General features: G+C 42.9%; 1 protein-coding gene across 6 annotated transcripts in view; it reads left to right on the forward strand.

Moving 5' to 3' along the window:
- LOC143527930 (histo-blood group ABO system transferase 2-like) overlaps window positions 1–20,694 on the forward strand; it is an 89,868-nt gene that overhangs the window by 57,574 nt on the left and 11,600 nt on the right. For all 6 annotated transcript variants that reach the window (XM_077023314.1, XM_077023317.1, XM_077023316.1 and 3 more), the window contains one exon: window positions 8,824–8,856. In XM_077023314.1, the coding sequence (XP_076879429.1) occupies window positions 8,824–8,856 (33 nt within the window). The remainder of the gene's footprint in view (window positions 1–8,823; window positions 8,857–20,694) is intronic.

A 20,694-nucleotide genomic window follows, 5' to 3' on the forward strand; every position in this document is an offset into this window, starting at 1 on the left:
CACCCAGCCACACCCACGGACATACATATAAAGACATGGACAACATTAACACACGCCCGAAGGGAGGGGTTTGGGGCTGTAGCGTGACAAATATGTCACACAGTCAGCTCTCCTGGAGTTTATTTGCTCAAACTCTTGAATTAGTGTAGCAATTTGTAATGGCCAAGGTGTTTGGGAAATAGGAGGTGGACGGAAGTCAGGCACAGAACAAAAAACAATGCGAGTGGACATAACTGAAACTGAGCAAATACTGGAAATACCAAGGCAACCAAGGAAAAGAAATAAACAAAGCTTGAGACAAAACAGGCTAAATATGCAATACAAACACCACAGGAGTTCAAACTAAAAACAAACAGGAAAATTATGGTGTGATTTTTGTTTCAATAGTTCCACAAAAGCAAAAGTAAATCCAAGAGCAGAAAGTATATGTTATGAATGCAAAACAGAAAAATATATATCAAAAGTATATATTTTTTATATAATTGGTTATTTGAAACTTATTTTCGTTTGCATTTTGACAAGTTTTTGGTTCCATTGTTTTTGTTTTTTTGGATTTTCCCAGTAAGGTATTTTGCTTCTGGAATCTCTCTTTGCTTCTGGTTCGTTTTTTGCTTCTGACTTTTGGAACACATTTCACGTGTGGGAGGGTCTTAGATGAAGGCGTTCCTCTGCAATCTCCATTGGTCACTGATTCCGGACTGACACAGAGCTCTGAGACCGCCTCTGGGACCAAGCCACGCCCACCCCACCAGCTCCCTAGCGTTTTCAAACATGGCGGAACGCGGTGGTTCTGTTTCACAGTAGCATGTAAACTAAGTTTTACCATAAAAGTTTATACAAAGGTTATAATTAATTGGCAAATGGTCTGTAGATATTGCAAATGTACACTGTATAATAACTACATTAAGCATGGCAGTTAATATTTAGCACACTTCACCAGCGCAAGCTTTTTAAAATTTTAGTGAACTGGATGCAGGCATGAAAATCTGTCACCTTGCGGCGAAATTCGCCGTTTTGAAGTTTTCATATTTTGTGGTAAAACAAACTCTTATGAAAAATAGGTAGATAATAAAATAAGAAACAAGATTTTTTTGTAGTTCTAAATGATGAACCCTGGTATTTTTTACACTCATTTTTGCCGCTGATGTTATTTATTGGTTCATTAAGATATAATGGTTTTGACTGAGCCATCTGGAATGGCGAAAGCGGCTCGCGTTTACGGATCTGGCTCCATATATTGACAAGACAGGTCAAGCTGTAGCTTCTGTCACCGTTTTGCTACATTCACAATAGTAGCGACTAGTTACTCGCTCCTCCTGGATCATTCGCTAGCGTCCCCGCGGGTCTAAAGTGAGAAGGAAACTAATCCGCACTCTGCGTTTCAATGGACTACTCTTCTTACTCCCACCCCTCCAAGTTAAAATCTTTTTGTTTTTATCTCTGAGTCGGACAGTGTCTGAATGTCATGTCTGACATGTATTGTGTTTAGTATCTCTATGTTCAATGGTTCAATGAATATTGTTCACTTCTTAATAAAATATGGACAGCACAAGATGCATGTGATGTGTGTTTGTGTGTGGTACCTGCAGAACACTGAAAAACAGTGTGAGTGAACAAAGCTGGTTGTATATAGGGTGGCCACTTTTCAGTATTGCTTTAATTTTGGTATTTTTTACTATTATGGATTTTACTATATTTGGCATCACCTCTCGTACACCAGCTGCCCCCCACCCCCCGTCCGTCGCCATACCAGATATTGCAAATACTCATATTTTTTCCACACATCAATGTTCTCTCCATCCAGTTCACTAAAATTTTTAAAAGCTCGTGCTGGTGAGCATGCTTAATGTAGTTATTATACAGTGTACATTTGCAATATCTACAGACCATTTACCAATTAATTATAACCTTTGTATAAACTTTTATGGTAAAACTTAGTTTACATGCTACTGTGAAACAGAACCACCGCGTTCCGCCATGTTTGAAAACGCTAGGGAGCTGGTGGGGTGGGCGTGGCTTGGTCCCAGAGGCGGTCTCAGAGCTCTGTGTCAGTCCGGAATCAGTGACCAATGGAGATTGCAGAGGAACGCCTTCATCTAAGACCCTCCCACACGTGAAATGTGTTCCAAAAGTCAGAAGCAAAAAACGAACCAGAAGCAAAGAGAGATTCCAGAAGCAAAAGACCTTACTGGGAAAATCCAAAAAAACAAAAACAATGGAACCAAAAACTTGTCAAAATGCAAACGAAAATAAGTTTCAAATAACCAATTATATAAAAAATATATACTTTTGATATATTTTTTTCTGTTTTGCATTCATAACATATACTTTCTGCTCTTGGATTTACTTTTGCTTTTGTGGAACTATTGAAACAAAAATCACTCCATAGAAAATACCATACGATACCAGACAGGGCAGGGCAAAACCACACAGGGCAGAACCACACAAGGCTTAACCACACACTAGCATGACACAACAGGAATGATCAGCCAAGAAGGAGACAAAACACAGGGCTTAAATGCATGAACTAAACAAGAAATCAAAATGGACACAGCTGAATACCAGAGTTGTATAGTAATGAAGTAGAACTACTTCACTACTGTACTTAAGTACTAAAATGCTGTATTTGTACTTTACTGGAGTATTTTTTTTTCTCCTACTTCCACTTTTTACTTCACTACATATTTTCCATCAGTTTAATTAGGCCTGTCGCGATAATTACATTATCTACGATAATTTTTTTAACCGCGATCATTTGCTGATGTCGATTATTGGCCATTGGGTTTCCACACAAATTTGTTTACATAAGAATAAACCGCAACTACGTGAGATTTCAGAAAGGCACGCAGTGCTGCTCTCTCACACCCCCCTCCCCCTTAAGGGAAGATGAATCTGTGATCAGAGAGCGACTTCTACAGGTTAGGAAATGAGTGCTATACACAGAGAGCAATAACAGTGCCTCCACACACACAGGTGGAGATGTTAGCTCGCGAACGTATTTGAAGCTAATAGGACTCGAAATGATTTGAAATAATCGCTTTTTATCACATCATTTAATGGATGTTAATTATAGTGACTGTAGCGTGCAACTTAAGCGTTTATACTTTCCACGTCACATTCTTTGCAGTGTTGTTCGAAATGATATGGGGTACTATAAAGCAACACCCCTCAAAAACAGGAGAAGGAACATTTACCTGACGGATTGTAATGTTGCTTTGTGTTCCAGGTTTGAAAAGTGCTGGAATTTCTGTTGGAATTAGTTCATTTCACAACAAATATCTGTCTGACTGAACAGTTCTCTTGTATTACGTTAACAAATACGAACCTCTTGTAATTCCAGGACGAATGGTCCCCACTGGTCCCCGGGGAATGTCATCTCACTTTGTACTTGTACGATGTGACAATAAAGCTCATCATCATCATAAATGTTAATTTTAACAGTACAAACGTAGCACAATCGAATAAGACTAGTTTGGCGTGATTTGGACATGGGGGGGGGGCTGGTGACATCGCGCGTATGAAAAAGAACCGGTTATATTTTAAAAACCGTAAATGCACAAATGTTAATTTTACCAGGACAAACGAACGAGACTAGTTTGGAGTGATTTGGACGGGAGGGGGGCTGGTGATGTCATGAGTGTGAAAAATAAAATGACTGTAACTTTACAAAGCAAGTGATTGAAGCATTAATTTTGACGGCACAAACGAGCACAAATGCAGTACATTCGACTGAGACTACTTTGGAGAAATTTGGACGTGGAGGGGGGGCTGTGTGACATCACAGATCAGAAAATATATTTTTAAATTACTCAAAAGCCTTAATAGCACAAATGAAAATATTTACAGCACAAACCTGGCACAAACGAACTGCAGTGTTAATACAGCATTTTGGGTTTGAGGAGGGACCAGCTTCATGCAGGTCAACAGCTTTAGCTGTCAGTAAGCGCTAGTTAGGTTAGATATCTTCGCTAACTAACCTAATTATGTTCATGATGTGCTGCAGTATTCACTTAACATTAGCTGGCAATCAAAGACGATGTCACGCTGAGTTGTGTTTTTAGCAACAGTAAGCCATGTCTCTTTTCATGCTGACTAATCATGTGCCCATTATACTATAGTGTTTTTATAGGGTAAGGGCATTTATTGAGGGTAAACACAGGGCAGTAGACTCACCCTTGGAATCCGACGGACGGATTTTACGTCCAAAATACACCTCGTTTTCTCAGCTAAATTAAGGCGAACTTGTACTTCTGCGTCAAACCTATGACATAGCGAGACATGGGTTATCTGTTTTTTGTGTATGAAGTGTTAAGCCCAGTTTTTTAAGTTGCTACTTGTTTGTACATACAGAACACTTGTATTTGTGGTCTTTGACATGTTTGATTTGTAAGTGATATATAAAAACAATTGATAATCAAACTTTGACGGCTTTCTTTAATTAATTCAAAACACAGTACTTTTTACTTTTAGTACTTGAGTAATACATTTTGAATAAACTACTTGCAATACTTAAGTACAAAAAATGCTGAATACCTCTGTACTTCTACTTAAGTAAAGTTTTTAAGAACACTTCAACTTCAGAGTACTTGTACTTTGACTCAAGTATGGGTCTCTAATACTTTATACAACACTGCTGAATACAATGAAACAAGGCGGAGAAACAAAAGACCAGGGGGGTATTGCAGAAAGCAATTAAGGGTTAAGTGTCTAACTCAGGGTATGTTAACTTTGAGTTCACTAAAACCCAGAGTTGTCTGTTCCAGAAAGCGGGTTAAAACAAACTTGGTGTCAGTTGCAATAGCAACTAATGCTCTGAACATGTCATCATGACATGTCATTTCCTCCAGGATCCTGTGGATATTGAAGCTCAGTTTATTCGCTGACCTCTTCATAGGGAACGCCTTATAAAACCCCAAATAGACATAGGCCTACTATCAATTTTGGATGATTTTTTAATGAACGTTATAATTTTTCAGCACAATCCATTACTTACATTAGTAACTTTATAAAGCGTCACATTTCAAATATACATCAGCCCTCAGTTCTCTCCAGATTTTTATACATCGCTCTTCGTTTTTTTGCTAGTGGAAGTTTTCTTTATAGTGTAGGAGATGCGGAACCTGTCAGCAAAGCTACTGAATGTCTGTTACGGAACAGCTCCGGACCCTTCCCTGTGGGCATGCCGCTACGTCGTCTGCGTGTCGTTAGGTCCATGTATGTACTTTCGTGGGTGTGGGTTGTTTGTGAGCGTGTTCGTTTGTTACACCTGTGCCTTGTCTCGAGAGTCACGAGGGTCAGTGTGTTCACCTATTTAATGTGCGTTCGCGCAGTGTCTTGTGCTCGTCTTGTCCGAGTGTCATTGCATGTGTGTTTAAGTGTTTTATGTTTAAAATTGAAGCACTCAAATAAACGTGAGCTTGAGTGTGCGAGTGGTTACCATGCCTCGTCATTCCACCCGCACCCACGCGTCACAATGTCATCTGTCTGAAAAGTATGTCTGGCATTAAACGACTAGTTCCCAGTTTTGTAGTGTTTCCACAACATTGTAGGTTTGTCTTTAATTAACACGGAAAATAAAGAAATTAAGCAAAGGAGAAGCAATATATAATGCTTCATTATAATACTTCATTCCATTTAATTTTTAAGGATTTCCTAGAGTCATTGGCTGCATTAATGGAACCCACATAATTAAGATTAATTATAGATTAAAAAAATTAATCTATGCCCACCCCTAGTTATTGTTACCATTAAAGATAAGTACATTATTCATTAAGGGTTATAAAGGCTAGTAGCTGTATATTAATGTGATGGATGGATTGTCTGTTTATGTATCACCTTCATGTTCTAATGATGCTGCAATAGGTAGCCTATGTGGGTTCCATCAATGCAGCCAATGACTCTAGGAAATCCTTAAAAATTAAATAGAATGAAGTGTGTTATATATTGCCATGGTAGACCTACTCAGGGTCACAGGCATGGGAGGAAATTACCTCTGCCATGTCGCAGGGATGGGGATAGCTGCCGTGATAGCCTTCAGGGGCGCTGACGATGTAGTCTGCTCACCTGAGGCTGCAGGAGCAGCTTTACAAGTGTCCTAGTGAGCAAGCCAAGGGTCACAGTGTCAAGAAAAATCTCCCTAAGAGTATGAGCAAGAAATTTGAGAGGAACTATGTGTCACATACTGCTCCTCCCTCTGCCCTGTCTTGTGTCATTTGCCCTAACCCCACCTTGTTTCTCCATTTCCATAGTTTCCCTTCTGTTTGTCACGCCCTCGTCCTCAGTGTTCCCACCTGTGTCTCGTTTTATTTCCCCTGTTTTAGTGTATTTAGTTTACCCTAGGGTCCTTCTACGTCGGTCATTGTGTCAATAAAGTAACCCTGGTATTTCTGTGCTCTGATCTCTGTGTTTGTGTGCTCCGGTTTGGTTTTTCGGTTTTTCCTCCTGTATGTTCTATCCATGATACTCCTTGCCCGTGTTACTTCTTGCCTCCAGAGTGCATCGTTGGTTGCCTTGGTTAGTTTAGTCGTTATCTGGTGTGTGTATTCCCCTGTCTCTTATTCTCTAGTTCTTAGTTTTGCTTTCGGTTTACACGTTCATTCCTGTGTAGGGGTTTCACCTACTAATCCTTTAAAGTAGGTATAATTTGTTTTACCTTAATTATTAATCCGTCTCATTAATTTAGAATCAGTCTCATATTCTAATTATACCAGAACCACAAGTTTAGTTATCAACTAAAGGTAATTAATGGTTTGGTATCTGAAGGATTTAACTGTGAATTCTTTGGAGGTTTTGGCATCAACCACTTTTGAATGACATCAATACAGACAATTTGGTGAAAATAAATGATACATTTATTTAAAACCATCTATTCTAAAACAAACAGTATCAACAAGGATCAGTATATTTACAGTGAAGACTGAGTATCTAGTGTGTGTGTGTGTGTGTGTGTGTGTGTGTGTGTGTGTGTGTGTGTGTGTGTGTGAGGAGAAAAGGGGAGGAGAATAAATGTGTGCACGTGCGAGGAGGCGGGAGTTGTAATCTCAGTTCTCCTATGGAGAACAAAGCAACTAAAATGGCGCCGACTTTAAAAAGTAGAGCAGAGCAACTGTATGTTAATGAGCTCAGCTGGTTTATTCCAACGTGGTCAGAACAAAGGGTAATGGCGCTGGCTTAATAACTAAAAATTAATGTAGTGTGTCTGAGAATGGGGACTACAAGGTGTCAATTAATCAGAAGATAAAAACATGGAGAGATTGCATGCAAGGTGGAGAACTTTGTGTGTACAAATCTTAATGAAGATTATGAAAATAAAGTTAAACACATTCAGAATGTATTAACAGAAAACTTAGTTAACTCTACAGCTCAAGTAACAATGCTCATTTATTAAACTAAGCCCAGCGGTAAGAGTCTCACATGTTGAGGGTTTTGGGTGGTTTCGTCGTCCTCCCTGAATTCTCCTGGAATTAGGAGGGAATTTCCACCACAGGCTCCTCGTTGATAAAAGCGACGTCTTCCAGGTGTGCTGGGAATCGTCCAGGAATGAGAGTCTCGTTCACGGTTTAACAGGGAATTAGTTGCCTGTTTCAGTCCGTGTGGCCACGTCACGCATGATTGAAGTAGTTTGGTGAATCTGTTGTCGCGGTAATGTTGATCAGTTTGTTGGTGTAACTCGGGCTTGTTAATTAAGTAATACGACTTTCAGCTGTTTGCTGTTAGTCGTATCGAAGTTTGCGTGCTCTCAAAGAAAACCGGAGAGAGAGAAATGGCGGAGCCTCTCTTTAATAGGTCTAACCTCGGTGTTGGTCAAACCAGAGAGAGAAAAATGGCGGAGCCTCTCTTAATAGGTCTAACCTATGTGTCGGTCAAACCAGAGAGAGAAATGACGGCTGATCAGGGTATTTAAGTACCTGGAAACTGCATACTTTAGATACATCCTTACTTCCGTCAAAGCAAGCTTGTTCCATGTGTTGCCAGTGGTACTGCCACCTGATGGTTTAGCATGGTACCTACACCTGTGTCCCGTTTGAAGTGTTTATGTTTAGTTGTAGTGTTCATTTCATATCCATAGGTTCATGTGTGCAGTACCCTGAGTGTAGTTAAACCTTATGTTTGTGTAGTTCCTCTGTCCAGTTTAGGTTATGTTGTATTTATGCTATCCATGTTGGTCGTGTATGTCCTTAGTGAATTAATGTTCTGGTTCTAGTAGCTTACGTATCGGTTAGCCATGTTGTTGTTTGTTCCCTATAGCATATATTCCCTTCTGCCTAGTTTTTTTTCCATTGTTCTGTTCGCTGTCTGATTTATTTAATAAATTATGTTAAAACCTGCTTAGTGGGTGCATCACACCCGCCCCTTGAAACATAACACTAACTCTTCTGTCGTACACTGGTCACAATGACAACAATAATTTGAGCTATATTATTAATATACACCAGACTAAACACAAAACACCTGAATACAATAACGAGGGGGCCAGGTAACCAATAGACAGAGGTGTGGCAGGGGAACGCATGGACAACCAAAACACTAGCACATGAGAAAACAAAACAGACATGATTTTTTTTTTTATTTTAATAATTGTTTTGAAATGAAAGACCATGAAGAATTTTTTATGCATGAAGAAGGCACACACACAATATACAGTATAAGATATACACAATATACACAATATAAGATGTACATTATTTGATTCTAAACATGTTAGCAGGTTTGATTTCTTTCATTTTAAACATACACACTAGTTACACAATGTAACCACAATGTGACCTCTTAGCACTTCCCTTCATAAATAACAAGAACTTCATTTGTTTGCATTTGTTGCAGGCTGTTGGATAGACACCTTGAATTACCAAAAGGGTAAGTTTGACTTATGCACATAAAAGTTGCCTTATGTGTCTGTGAATATTGTGATGTTGTGAGTGCTGAAGCAGGATACAGAGTTGAGAGCAGATTAACTTTCAATGTTTGAACAAATTAGGGCTGTGAAATTAATCAAAAATACATTGAAACCCACATTGAGAAACTCTAACCTATATAATTTTGCCCATGTAGGTTATTTTGATTTGTGTCTTTTAAATTATATCACATACACTCACTGGCCGCTTTATTAAGTATACCTTGCTAGTACCGGGTTGGACTCCTTTTGCCTTCAGAACTGTCTTAATCCTTCATGGCATATGTATCCTCTCCCTAGAGAACACTCCAGAAAAACTTACATAAGATCTAAGGGGTGAATAAGACCCCTTAATAAGGCCTATGCCTTAACTACCACTATGTATGATATTCATTGCCCAAGAAAACAACACCAGATGAATCTAGTATTACATACGAAACAACATTTATCCAAATTAGAGGTCTGCACTCCCGCGGTAATCCCGCGGGTCCCGCGGGACCCGACAGAATATCTTGCGGCGCGGGACAGAATTTAATTGTTATTGGCGGGAGCGGGAGTTGAATTAGTCCAGGCGATGCGGGAGCGGGACCACATATACATGTAGAAAAATCCCGCAAATTAATAGTCTAGAAAATTATAATAATAACAACGCAATGATTTCCATGCATAAGGAACCGGACGAAAACAACTAATCATTCAGTAAGTAAGCAATAAACTAATTCAAAATATTGGCTAAGCAACTGATCACGTGAACATGAAGTGTGCGTCATTTTGTCATTTTGATACAGAAATGGCAGAGACTGTAGACCAGGGGTCGGCAACCTTTGAGACACGGAGTGCCAACTTTAACATGTCCAGTCAATGAGTGTGCCACTATGGCGGCGAGTTTAAATTGTTGACCGAGGAGGGGGGGAGGTGTAAATCGACACAAAAAGTATTATATCGCGATCGATCGCCAAGTTTAAACGCCTCCGCCGTTCGCGCGAGGTGTGCGTGCGGAGTCGCGCGCTACGGTCACTCGCGAAAATAATAATCCATTAATATAATAATTTATATTAAAATATATATTTTTGCTGATGCTGGTCCAGCATGTCGCGTGCCAGTGACTATGCCTCGGTGTGCCAATGGTGGCACGCGTGCCATAGGTTGCCGACCCCTGCTGTAGACGGTCAACCAGTTTCAGCTGTGGAAAATTCTATTAAAACAGGCGAATACACCACAATTACAACTACAGGAAAGTCTGATGTATGGAAGTCATATTCCATTGTAATTAATGGAGATGGAAATCGGCTTGTTGTGATACATGTCAGAAAGTGTTGGTGTACGTCACCTAACGGGATGTGTTTGGACTGTGATGAGAAATGGGACAGCGCGATCAATCGCTATAAATGCTGTTTTAATAAATACATAAGAAAATTTCAAGTACTAAATCTAATTAATTCAATTCATATTAGGATTGCGGGCGGGGGCGACAGAAATGTGTATGTGGTGGGCGGGTGCGGGATTAAAACAAGCGATTTTTTGGCGGGAGCGGGTCTAAAACAAGCGGGAGCGGGCGGGAGCGGGATTAAAAAAGCAGTCCCGCGCAGACCTCTAATCCAAATCACCCCCCCCCCCCCCCCCCCCCCCCCCCTCACATCCACACATACACCCTACAGAATAGTCAGGGCTCTCAAGTTTTGAATTCATTTCAGAGTGTGAGAGTCGGTGGCGAACGTAAGTTGTTGGGGGGGGGGGGGGGGCTTGTGAACGGGGGGCGATGACGAACGTACTTTGTTGACTGGGGGGGTGGCGAACACCGAAAGCTCTCCGTCGCCGAGTCGCCAGCATCACATCGTGTGGGGGCGTGTCCAACATCGCCAGCATGCAGCACGTGACAGATATGCAAATCACGTTTTTTAAAGCAGGATGCAGTATTTATTTATTTTAATCTATTGATAACAGGATACACGATTATAAAGTACTGCGTGTAAAAAACATAGTGTGTGTATAAAACACATATAGTAACATAAAACAGGAAGATGATAAATCCTGCACCTAACATCCAGAGTCATGCAACAGGCTTGGCTAGGATGTATTAACCAACCAACAACCATGATCTAATAATACCTACACAATACTACTAAGAAGACAAGATAGATTTCACACACCCTATGCACACACTAGTTGCTTGAACAGAACACAGCAGCAGCTACAATCTGATACTGGCTCGACAAGGATCCAGAAGCACAGCGCATGTTCATGGTCCATTGCCTCAACTGCCAAGTACTCAGACCACCAAACAAACCTGGACTGACCTTCAAAACAAAGTGACATGGACACACACAATACCTTGCAAGCTTTTCCTTGGGGTCATCAGGAAGGCACCTCCCTTCGTTGGTGTTTCGATGAATTGAGCCCCCAACACCTCCAGAAGGCTCATCAGTGGAGTCTGGCGTCCCAGACCCACCCCCCTCCAAGCTCACAATGTAGCCCATCACAAAATTACCAACAACCCTGCTACCCGACGGCTATCGGAAAAGCCAAGTGACAATCCTACCCATATCTCAACATCACACCCACCAAACAATTTATCTCTTCAAGTACTATCCTTACCCCACCTACCCTCAGCCCTTCTTAGCCACACCCACTGACTAGATCTCTCAGCTACCTCTGACAACTCCTTTACCACTGCTCTCATCCCACAGCCTCTAAATCCAAACTCAGCCAGTAGTCTTGTGGCAGACTTCGCCACGAAACCCCTAGCCCCTACCTCTACAGGTCTAATATATGCTTGCCAGCCCCGCTCTCTTACCTCAGCCACCAAATCTGCATACTTCAACCTTTTCCTTTCATATGCTGCATCAACTTCGTCCTCAAACGGAACAGTTAGCTCTATGAAATACACTATTTGCTTACTTTCAGAGTACAACACAACATCTGGCCTCAAGTTTGTGACAACAATACACTCTGGAACCTGCAATTTACAGCCTACATCAACCAACAGTTTCCAATCTCTTGCATCAGCCCACTTATCACCAACTTTTGAAAACTGTGCTGGCTCCTTGCTATGCTGCCCCTCACACACAAACCTAATTACTCTATTGGAACTAGCAACTGGCATGCCACTAACTTCCAAACGCTTCTTATCAAGTGCACCTGCCAGTGATTTAAGTACCTGATTATGCCTCCATGTATAACGTCCCTGTGACAAACTCACCTTGCATGCCGACAGGATGTGCTTCAATGTACCACTTCCTGCACATAGCTTACAAGTTGGATCCTCACCTAACCACTGCCCAAGGTTTTGTGGAGTTGGAAGCACATCATAAGTAGCTCCCACCAGAAACTTTATACGACTCGCATCCAATGCCCACAACTCTCGCCAAGTGATTCTCCTCTTCTCTACACTTTCCCATTTCATCCACTGACCCTGCTTACTCTGTCCTGCAGCTTTTGCCCGTCTTACTTCCTCCTCCTGCTCTCGAATAAAACCAGTCACCATTCGTCTTCTCTCAGGAGATGTGGCCTTGCTGAATGCCCTCCATGTATCACCTGACCCTAGTCCTGCCCTACCATTTTGCACCTGCCCTACAACATCTCTATGCTCCAATGCCCTCTTTGCTGCCTGAGTTGCCTCTTGGGAATTCCACTTTCTTCCTGTACGTGTCACTGGTGCCGCTGCTTTGATCAGTGCATCTTTCGACCCCATCAACAACATTTCTCTGCCTACCTTGGCACATTTAAACTCCTCAACTAAGCTTGTTAGTGGCAGTTCTAGTACTCCTCTCCCAAACCATGCCACACTACTAAGACAATGTGGAACCCCAAGCCATTTTCTTACAGCCTTATTAACAATTCTTTCTAGCCTCTCAACTTCAGTCATTGGAATATCATACACTGTCAGTGGCCACCTTAGACGAGGCAACAATCCAAACTGCAAACACCACAACTTTAATTTACCTGGCAAAAAGGACTTATCGATACTATTAATAGCCTCACCCAATTCCTTCCTTAACTCTACAACCTGCTCTTTGTCGTTCAGTGCTGCGGTGTACCACCTACCTAGACTCTTAACTGATTTCTCCAGAATAGACGGTATAACTTCTCCCTCCATCACATACTTTTCTTGTGTCAACTTCCCTTTCACAATTGAAACACTCCTAGACTTACTGGGTTTAACCTTCATCCTAGCCAGCCTAAGATTATCACCTAGCTTCTCCAACAGCCGCCGAGCACATGGAACAGTTGTCGTCAATGTAGTCATGTCATCCATGTATGCCCTAATCGGTGGGAGCCGGGTGCCATCATGCAGCCTCTCCCCACCTACAACCCACTTAGAAGCCCTAATAATCACCTCCATTGCCATTGTAAATGCCAATGGTGAGATTGTGCACCCTGCCATTATACCTACTTCCAGACGTTGCCAAGATGTAACAAACTCCTCTGTGCTGAAACAAAACTGAATGTCTCCAAAATAAGCTTTAACTAACCTCGTAATCTCATCAGGAATCTGAAAAAATTCAAATGCTTTCCACAACAGAGCATGTGGTACCGAACCAAAAGCGTTAGCCAGATCCAAGAATACCACATGTAGGTCTCTTCTCTCTGCTCTTGCTGTTTGAATCTGGTGCCAAATCATGCTACTATGCTCTATACACCCTGAAAAACCTGTAATCCCTGCTTTTTGCACCGATGTATCAATTAACTTATTCTTTTTCAGAAACGCTGCCAACCTACGTGCAACTACACTAAAGAATATTTTACCCTCCACATTAAGCAAGCTTATGGGACGAAACTGCTCTATGGCTACAGAATCCTTCTCTTTCGGAATAAGAACACCACCTGCCCTTCGCCAATCCTTTGGGATAATCCCCTTCTTCCACACTATAATCATCAACCTCCATAACAACTTTAAAACATTTGGCGCACTTTTATATAATCTATATGGAACTTCATTAGGCCCTGGTGCTGAACCTGCTTTTGCACACCGCATTACATCCTGTACCTCACTCCACTTAAGGGGATTAACATCCATCTTCCACTGTAGGTCACCTACTGGCGGAATATCTGCTGGCAATTTCAACTCACTAGTCATTTCCTCCCTTGAGTACACCTTCTGAAAATGCCCCTCAAGCTCCTTCTTTCCTACCTTTAGGCTCCCTGACTTCTCCTGATTAAACAACGTTTTAACAAATCTAAACGGATCCTTAAAGAATGCCTCTCTAGCGCGCTCTTTCTTCTTCCTTCTTTTCCTCATAGCTTCTGCTCTCCGCAATTTCCCTAACTTACTTTTCAACTCGTCTTGCAGTAACTCAATGCCCTCTCTTTCCTGCTCATCACCCCGCTTCCACTGCTTCCTCAATAACCTTGACTCTTTGACAAGTTTTCCTATTTCTACCTGCCTCCTTGATTTACAAACCGCCTTACTCATTCCTTTCTTCTGCACAACACCAAATCTTGCAACACCATAATCATAGATAACTTTACCTAGCCTGTTCAACTTACTTTCCGCTGTTCCCTTCAACCCTTCCAACATCCCTTTCAAATCCTCATTAACACTCCTCCACAACATTTTATCACCTGCCCCAGGCCATTTAACCTTCGATCTGTGCCCTAACCCTTTCTCTCTTCCCTTTTGCTTTCCACTAACACCTGGCCCATCACCGCTATCCTCCTCTCCACCTCCTGTGCTTGAGTTGGCCTCTATAGTAACAAGGGTGTTGATATCCTGCGGACTGTGGTAACTAACCTGCCGCTGGACTTCAGCCGACTGACTCGAACAATTCTGTGCAAGGTATTGTTCAATGCGGGGCCCCTGCACTCCTTCACTCAAACATTTCATCTTCCCTTGGTGAATCCTCAGCCCTCTCACTGACGTGACCTTGCGCCACACACACACGCAAGTCTGCAGCGCCTTTTCCCCTACCACCCTGCCTGCCTGTATGCTCAACCCACTTCTCGTAGTCATGTCCGTTCCAGAGTCCGTAACCGTGTTATCCACCTGTGAGTCATCTTCCACCCCTGCTCTCGCTGACTCTTGGGGTATTGCTTTTTTATTCCTCAATGTAGCTTACTTGGTTGCACACACATGGGTACCATGGTGGCTGCTGCCATGAGTTGCTAGCCCATGGCAGCACCGTTAGGGTCTGTTCCCTCTTGTCAGCTGTCTTTCCAAGCTGTCACAGAGTCTTTCCCCTGTTGTCAGCTGCCCTTTTCACAGCAGTCACTAGTTTAACTAGACACCAAGTAACATAAAACAGGAAGATGATAAATCCTGCACCTAACATCCAGAGTCATGCAACAGGCTTGGCTAGGATGTATTAACCAACCAACAACCATGATCTAATAATACCTACACAATACTACTAAGAAGACAAGATAGATTTCACACACCCTATGCACACACTAGTTGCTTGAACAGAACACAGCAGCAGCTACAATCTGATACTGGCTCGACAAGGATCCAGAAGCACAGCGCACTATGTTCATGGTCCATTGCCTCAACTGCCAAGTACTCAGACCACCAAACAAACCTGGACTGACCTTCAAAACAAAGTGACATGGACACACACAATACCTTGCAAGCTTTTCCTTGGGGTCATCAGGAAGGCACCTCCCTTTGTTGGTGTTTCGATGAATTGAGCCCCCAACACCTCCAGAAGGCTCATCAGTGGAGTCTGGCGTCCCAGACCCACCCCCCTCCAAGCTCACAATGTAGCCCATCACAAAATTACCAACAACCCTGCTACCCGACGGCTATCGGAAAAGCCAAGTGACAATCCTACCCATATCTCAACATCACACCCACCAAACAATTTATCTCTTCAAGTACTATCCTTACCCCACATACCCTCAGCCCTTCTTAGCCACACCCACTGACTAGATCTCTCAGCTACCTCTGACAACTCCTTTACCACTGCTCTCATCCCACAGCCTCTAAATCCAAACTCAGCCAGTAGTCTTGTGGCAGACTTCGCCACAAAACCCCTAGCCCCTACCTCTACAGGTCTAATATATGCTTGCCAGCCCCGCTCTCTTACCTCAGCCACCAAATCTGCATACTTCAACCTTTTCCTTTCATATGCTGCATCAACTTCGTCCTCAAACGGAACAGTTAGCTCTATGAAATACACTATTTGCTTACTTTCAGAGTACAACACAACATCTGGCCTCAAGTTTGTGACAACAATACACTCTGGAACCTGCAATTTACAGCCTACATCAACCAACAGTTTCCAATCTCTTGCATCAGCCCACTTATCGCCAACTTTTGAAAACTGTGCTGGCTCCTTGCTATGCTGCCCCTCACACACAAACCTAATTACTCTATTGGAACTAGCAACTGGCATGTGTTACGACCTATCTAGGCTCTAGGCCGTAACAGGGGTGTGAAGGGGTGGAATATGGATGACAGTGATTCAAGACAATGTAAAGTATTGGTGTATTTACAAGTATTCACAAACAGAATATATATACAGGACAAAGTGCACACAGGTACAAACGTCAGAAGTGACCCAGGCCAAAACAACTAACAAAAACCATACTAGAAAGAAACAGACATAACTACACTAACAGGGTGAAACAAAAGACAACACTACTCTGACTCCCTATGTCCAAAACAGATACGAACCCACAACCCAAACAAAATGGCAGCCACTTCCTACTCACCGTGTGCACACACAAACCACCAATATACATACATCTATACACAACTCTATATAGTTATAGTAAAGGAGCACGCAAATCCAAATCCAAATCCAAATCAAAAGGTCATACACAGTATAGCAATATCTCAAAGTTCTCAATCTCTACGAGGTCGGCAAGGCTGAATCGCAACGGGAATCCTCTCATTTCCTCCTTATATATCAGGAAGCCGAGGGCGGAGACTTCATGTTCCCAGGGACATCAGGGATTCCTGGAGTGGAACACGGACTGGACAAACCTGTAACAAAATGCTTCACGCGAACACATAAAAAGACAGGGTCATAACACCCCCCCCCATAAGTGTGAACTTCAAATAATGTTCACAAATAACACACTCAGCAGCACCTGGACAGGGCATCAGCCACCACATTATCGAGGCCTCTTTTGTGCACAATGTGGATGTTAAAACCTTGGACAATAAGAGACCAACGCATTAGCCTTTGGTTTGCATTGGCCATGCGCTGCAGAAAAACCAACGGATTATGGTCGGTAAACACAGTGATGGGGTGAGCACTGCCACCGAGATAAACTTCAAAATGCTGAAGGGCTAAGAGAAGGGCTAGGGCTTCTTTCTCGATGGTACTATAGGCTAGTTGGTGTTTGTTGAACTTACGAGAAAAGTAACATGTAGGATGATCCACTCCAAACATGTCCTCTTGCACCAACACAGCACCAATGCCAGTACCACTAGCATCAACCTCCAGTTTAAATGGTCGGTCATAATCTGGTGCAGCAAGCACAGGTGCACTTATCAGTAAGGACTTCACAGCCTCAAAGGATCTCTGACAGGCAGGGGACCAGACAAAAGGAACATTTTTGCACAACAAGTTTGACATGGGTGCCACAACATCGGAAAAGTTTGGACAGAAACAGCGGTAATAGCCAGCCATTCCTAGGAACCGCCGTAGGTGGCGCCTCGTTTCTGGTGCAGGGAATGCACATATAGCATCCACCTTGGCATTCAGAGGACGCACGGTACCATTACCAACTACCTTACCCAAGTATATGATTTCCCCTTTACCAAAGTCACATTTCTCCATATTCAACACTAGGGAAGCATCCTGCAATTTCCTAAAGACATTATCCAAAACTTGGATGTGGTGGGCCCAAGAAGAAGTGTAAATCACAACATCATCCAAGTATACTTCACAGTTTTGCACGTCACCCAAAACCATATTCATTAAGCGTTGAAACGTGGATGGGGCGTTTCTAAGACCAAAAGGCATGACTGTATACTGTAAAAATTGGTCAGGCGTAGCAAAGGCAGAGATGTCTGAAGCACGAGTTGTCAACGGGACTTGCCAATACCCCTTCAATAAATCAAGCTTAGAGACAAAACGAGCAGAACCTATGCGGTCAATACAGTCCTCCATCCTGGGCATTGGATAAGAGTCCGGGACGGTGACAGCATTAACCTTACGGTAGTCTGTGCACAATCGAAAAGTACCATCGGGCTTGGGCACCAACAGACATGGGGAACACCACGGACTAATACTAGGGACAGCCAAACCATGTTCTAAAAGATAGTCAGTCTCTTTTCTCAACAGGGAGCGTTTGTGTGGATTTACTCTGTATGGGTGCTGCCTAATAGGGGCAGGAGAATCTATGAGTATGTCATGTTGTAGCACAGACGTGCGAGTAGGAACATCAGAGAACAAACTAGGGTATGTGTGGATCAGCGAGATCACATCAGTCTGAGCTTCTGTAGGAAGGTGCGCTACTTTCTGTGGCAGGGTTTGTAAGGCTAAGGAGTTTGGGAGGCGAGCACAGGGCACACAATTACGACCTATCCGCAAGTCATCTTGCTCAGGTACATACTCACTAGGAGGTACCTTGGCAGTCACAGCGACAGGTACCGTAGAAATCACAGAGGCCTCAGATTGGGTCAAACTATCTGGCTGGTGGCGATCAATGTAGGGTTTCAACAGGTTTATATGACAAAGACGTGACTTTCGTCGACGATCAGGCGTAGCCAAAATGTAATTAGTGGGAGAGGTTTTCGCCTTAACCATATATGGACCTGAAAATCTGGTACAAAGGGGAGATCCTGGAATGGGCAAAAGTACAAGCACACGATCACCAACCTTAAATGAACGTTCAACTGCTTTCTGGTCATAACGAATTTTCATGTCGGCTTGTACAGATTTCAAGTTCCTGCTGGCAATCTCACGAACAGTGCTTAACCGTTTACGGAGGGTTTCAACAAAATCACCAACAGGCTGAGTTGATGTAGACTGAGGAGCACCCAGCCATCGTTCGTACAGAAGTCTAAGGGGACCACGGACTGTTCTACCAAAAAGCAAGGTGTTAGGACTATAACCTGTTGAGTCCTGCACAGTGTCACGGATAGCAAATAGCAATAACGGAACACCCTCATCCCAGTCTTTGTCACAGTCATGACAAAAGGTCCTCAGCATTGTCTTAAAGGTCTGATGAAACCTTTCCAATGCTCCTTGAAATTCTGGATGATAAGCGCTTGATACTTTATGTTCTATGTCCAATTCCTTAACCACTTGTTCAAAGAGCTTAGACATGAAGTTAGAGCCTTGGTCTGACTGTATGCATTTCGGAATGCCAAAAGTAGTGCAAAATTTTATCAAGGCCTTGACAATCACTTTGGATTTCAAGGAACGCAAGGGTATTGCCTCAGGAAATCTAGTCGTGGCACACATTAAGGTAAGAAGGTACGAATTACCTGAACGAGTTTTAGGTAGGGGTCCTACACAGTCTACTAACAGTCTCTCGAATGGTTCTCCAACAACCGGTATTGGGCACAGCGGGGCAGGAGGGATCACTTGGTTGGGTTTTCCTACCAATTGACAAGTGTGACAAGAGTGACAGAAACGAGCCACATCGCTACTCAGAGAAGGCCAAAAGAAATGCGATAGGATACGCTTAACAGTTTTACGAATACCCAAGTGACCAGACAGTGGATGTTCATGGGCCAACTGCAACACGTGTGACCGAAAAGATGTGGGAACAACAATTTGATGTATAGCATCCCACCCATCAGTAGCATTAGACGGAGACCAAGTTCTTATCAATACCCCATCTCGTATGGAGTAACGTTGCTGCTGTTTTGGGGTACCGGACTTTTTCTCTGCAAGGTTGAAGTATTGCAAGAGGGTTTTGTCCAACTTCTGTGCAGCCACTAAAGCATCCCTATTCACATCTGTTATAGGGGACGGAGGAGACAAAACAAGAGTGTCTGAGTCAACAGGTTGGGAGACCGGGGGATCACACATAAAGGTATCAACCAATGACACTGTGGACCCGGCCTTACGTGCCTGGGCACGAGTCAAAACACAAGTAGGATAAACTGCAGGAGAATCACTTGCCATGGAACTAGATATGCTCTCTGAAGGGCGATCAACCACTATGGGTAAAGGAAATATACTGCTACCTGCGATATCATTCCCGAGAATGAACGAAACACCACTCACCGGTAAGGCAGGACTAACAGCTACACGTATCATGCCAGCGATACCTTCCATGTGGAGGTAAATGTTGTGTAAAGGAAGCCTACGAACTCCTAATTCAATGCCTTGAACTAAGACATCTTGGCCAGTGTATGTGTCCTCTGACAAGGGCAATACTGTATCCAACAGAAGGGACACTGCAGCGCCGGTATCACGCAGACCTGTGATGGTTTTGCGTGCTGGATCAGACTCACATAGGGAAACTGTACCATCAAATAAAAAGGGCTCAAATACAGAGTCAGCACTGGAAGAAGGGACCTTAATATTTGTGCAATGTACCTTTTTAGCTGAACGTGCATTTTTCTTCTTAAGAGCTGGACAGTTCGCTATTATGTGTCCTTGCACATGGCAATAGAAACATTCACGCGAGTCCGGAGGGGCAGGTGCTTCGGTAGCTACAGGACTCACCGAAGTCCTTGAGCGAAGGGAGTGAGAAGTAGACTCACTGCGGAGAACAGGTGTCGTAAAGACAGTTCTATGAGTTAACACAAACTCATCAGCACAGATGGCAGCATTCGACAACGTACTAACTTTATGCTCATTCAAATACATCACAACACTATCTGGCAAACAATTTTTAAATTCTTCAATCAGAACTAGCTCCTTGAGCTGTTGCAGGGAAGTCACATCACTAGC

Source organism: Brachyhypopomus gauderio, chromosome 12 (genome assembly GCF_052324685.1).
Source record: "Brachyhypopomus gauderio isolate BG-103 chromosome 12, BGAUD_0.2, whole genome shotgun sequence".
Taxonomy (NCBI): Eukaryota; Metazoa; Chordata; class Actinopteri; order Gymnotiformes; family Hypopomidae; genus Brachyhypopomus; species Brachyhypopomus gauderio.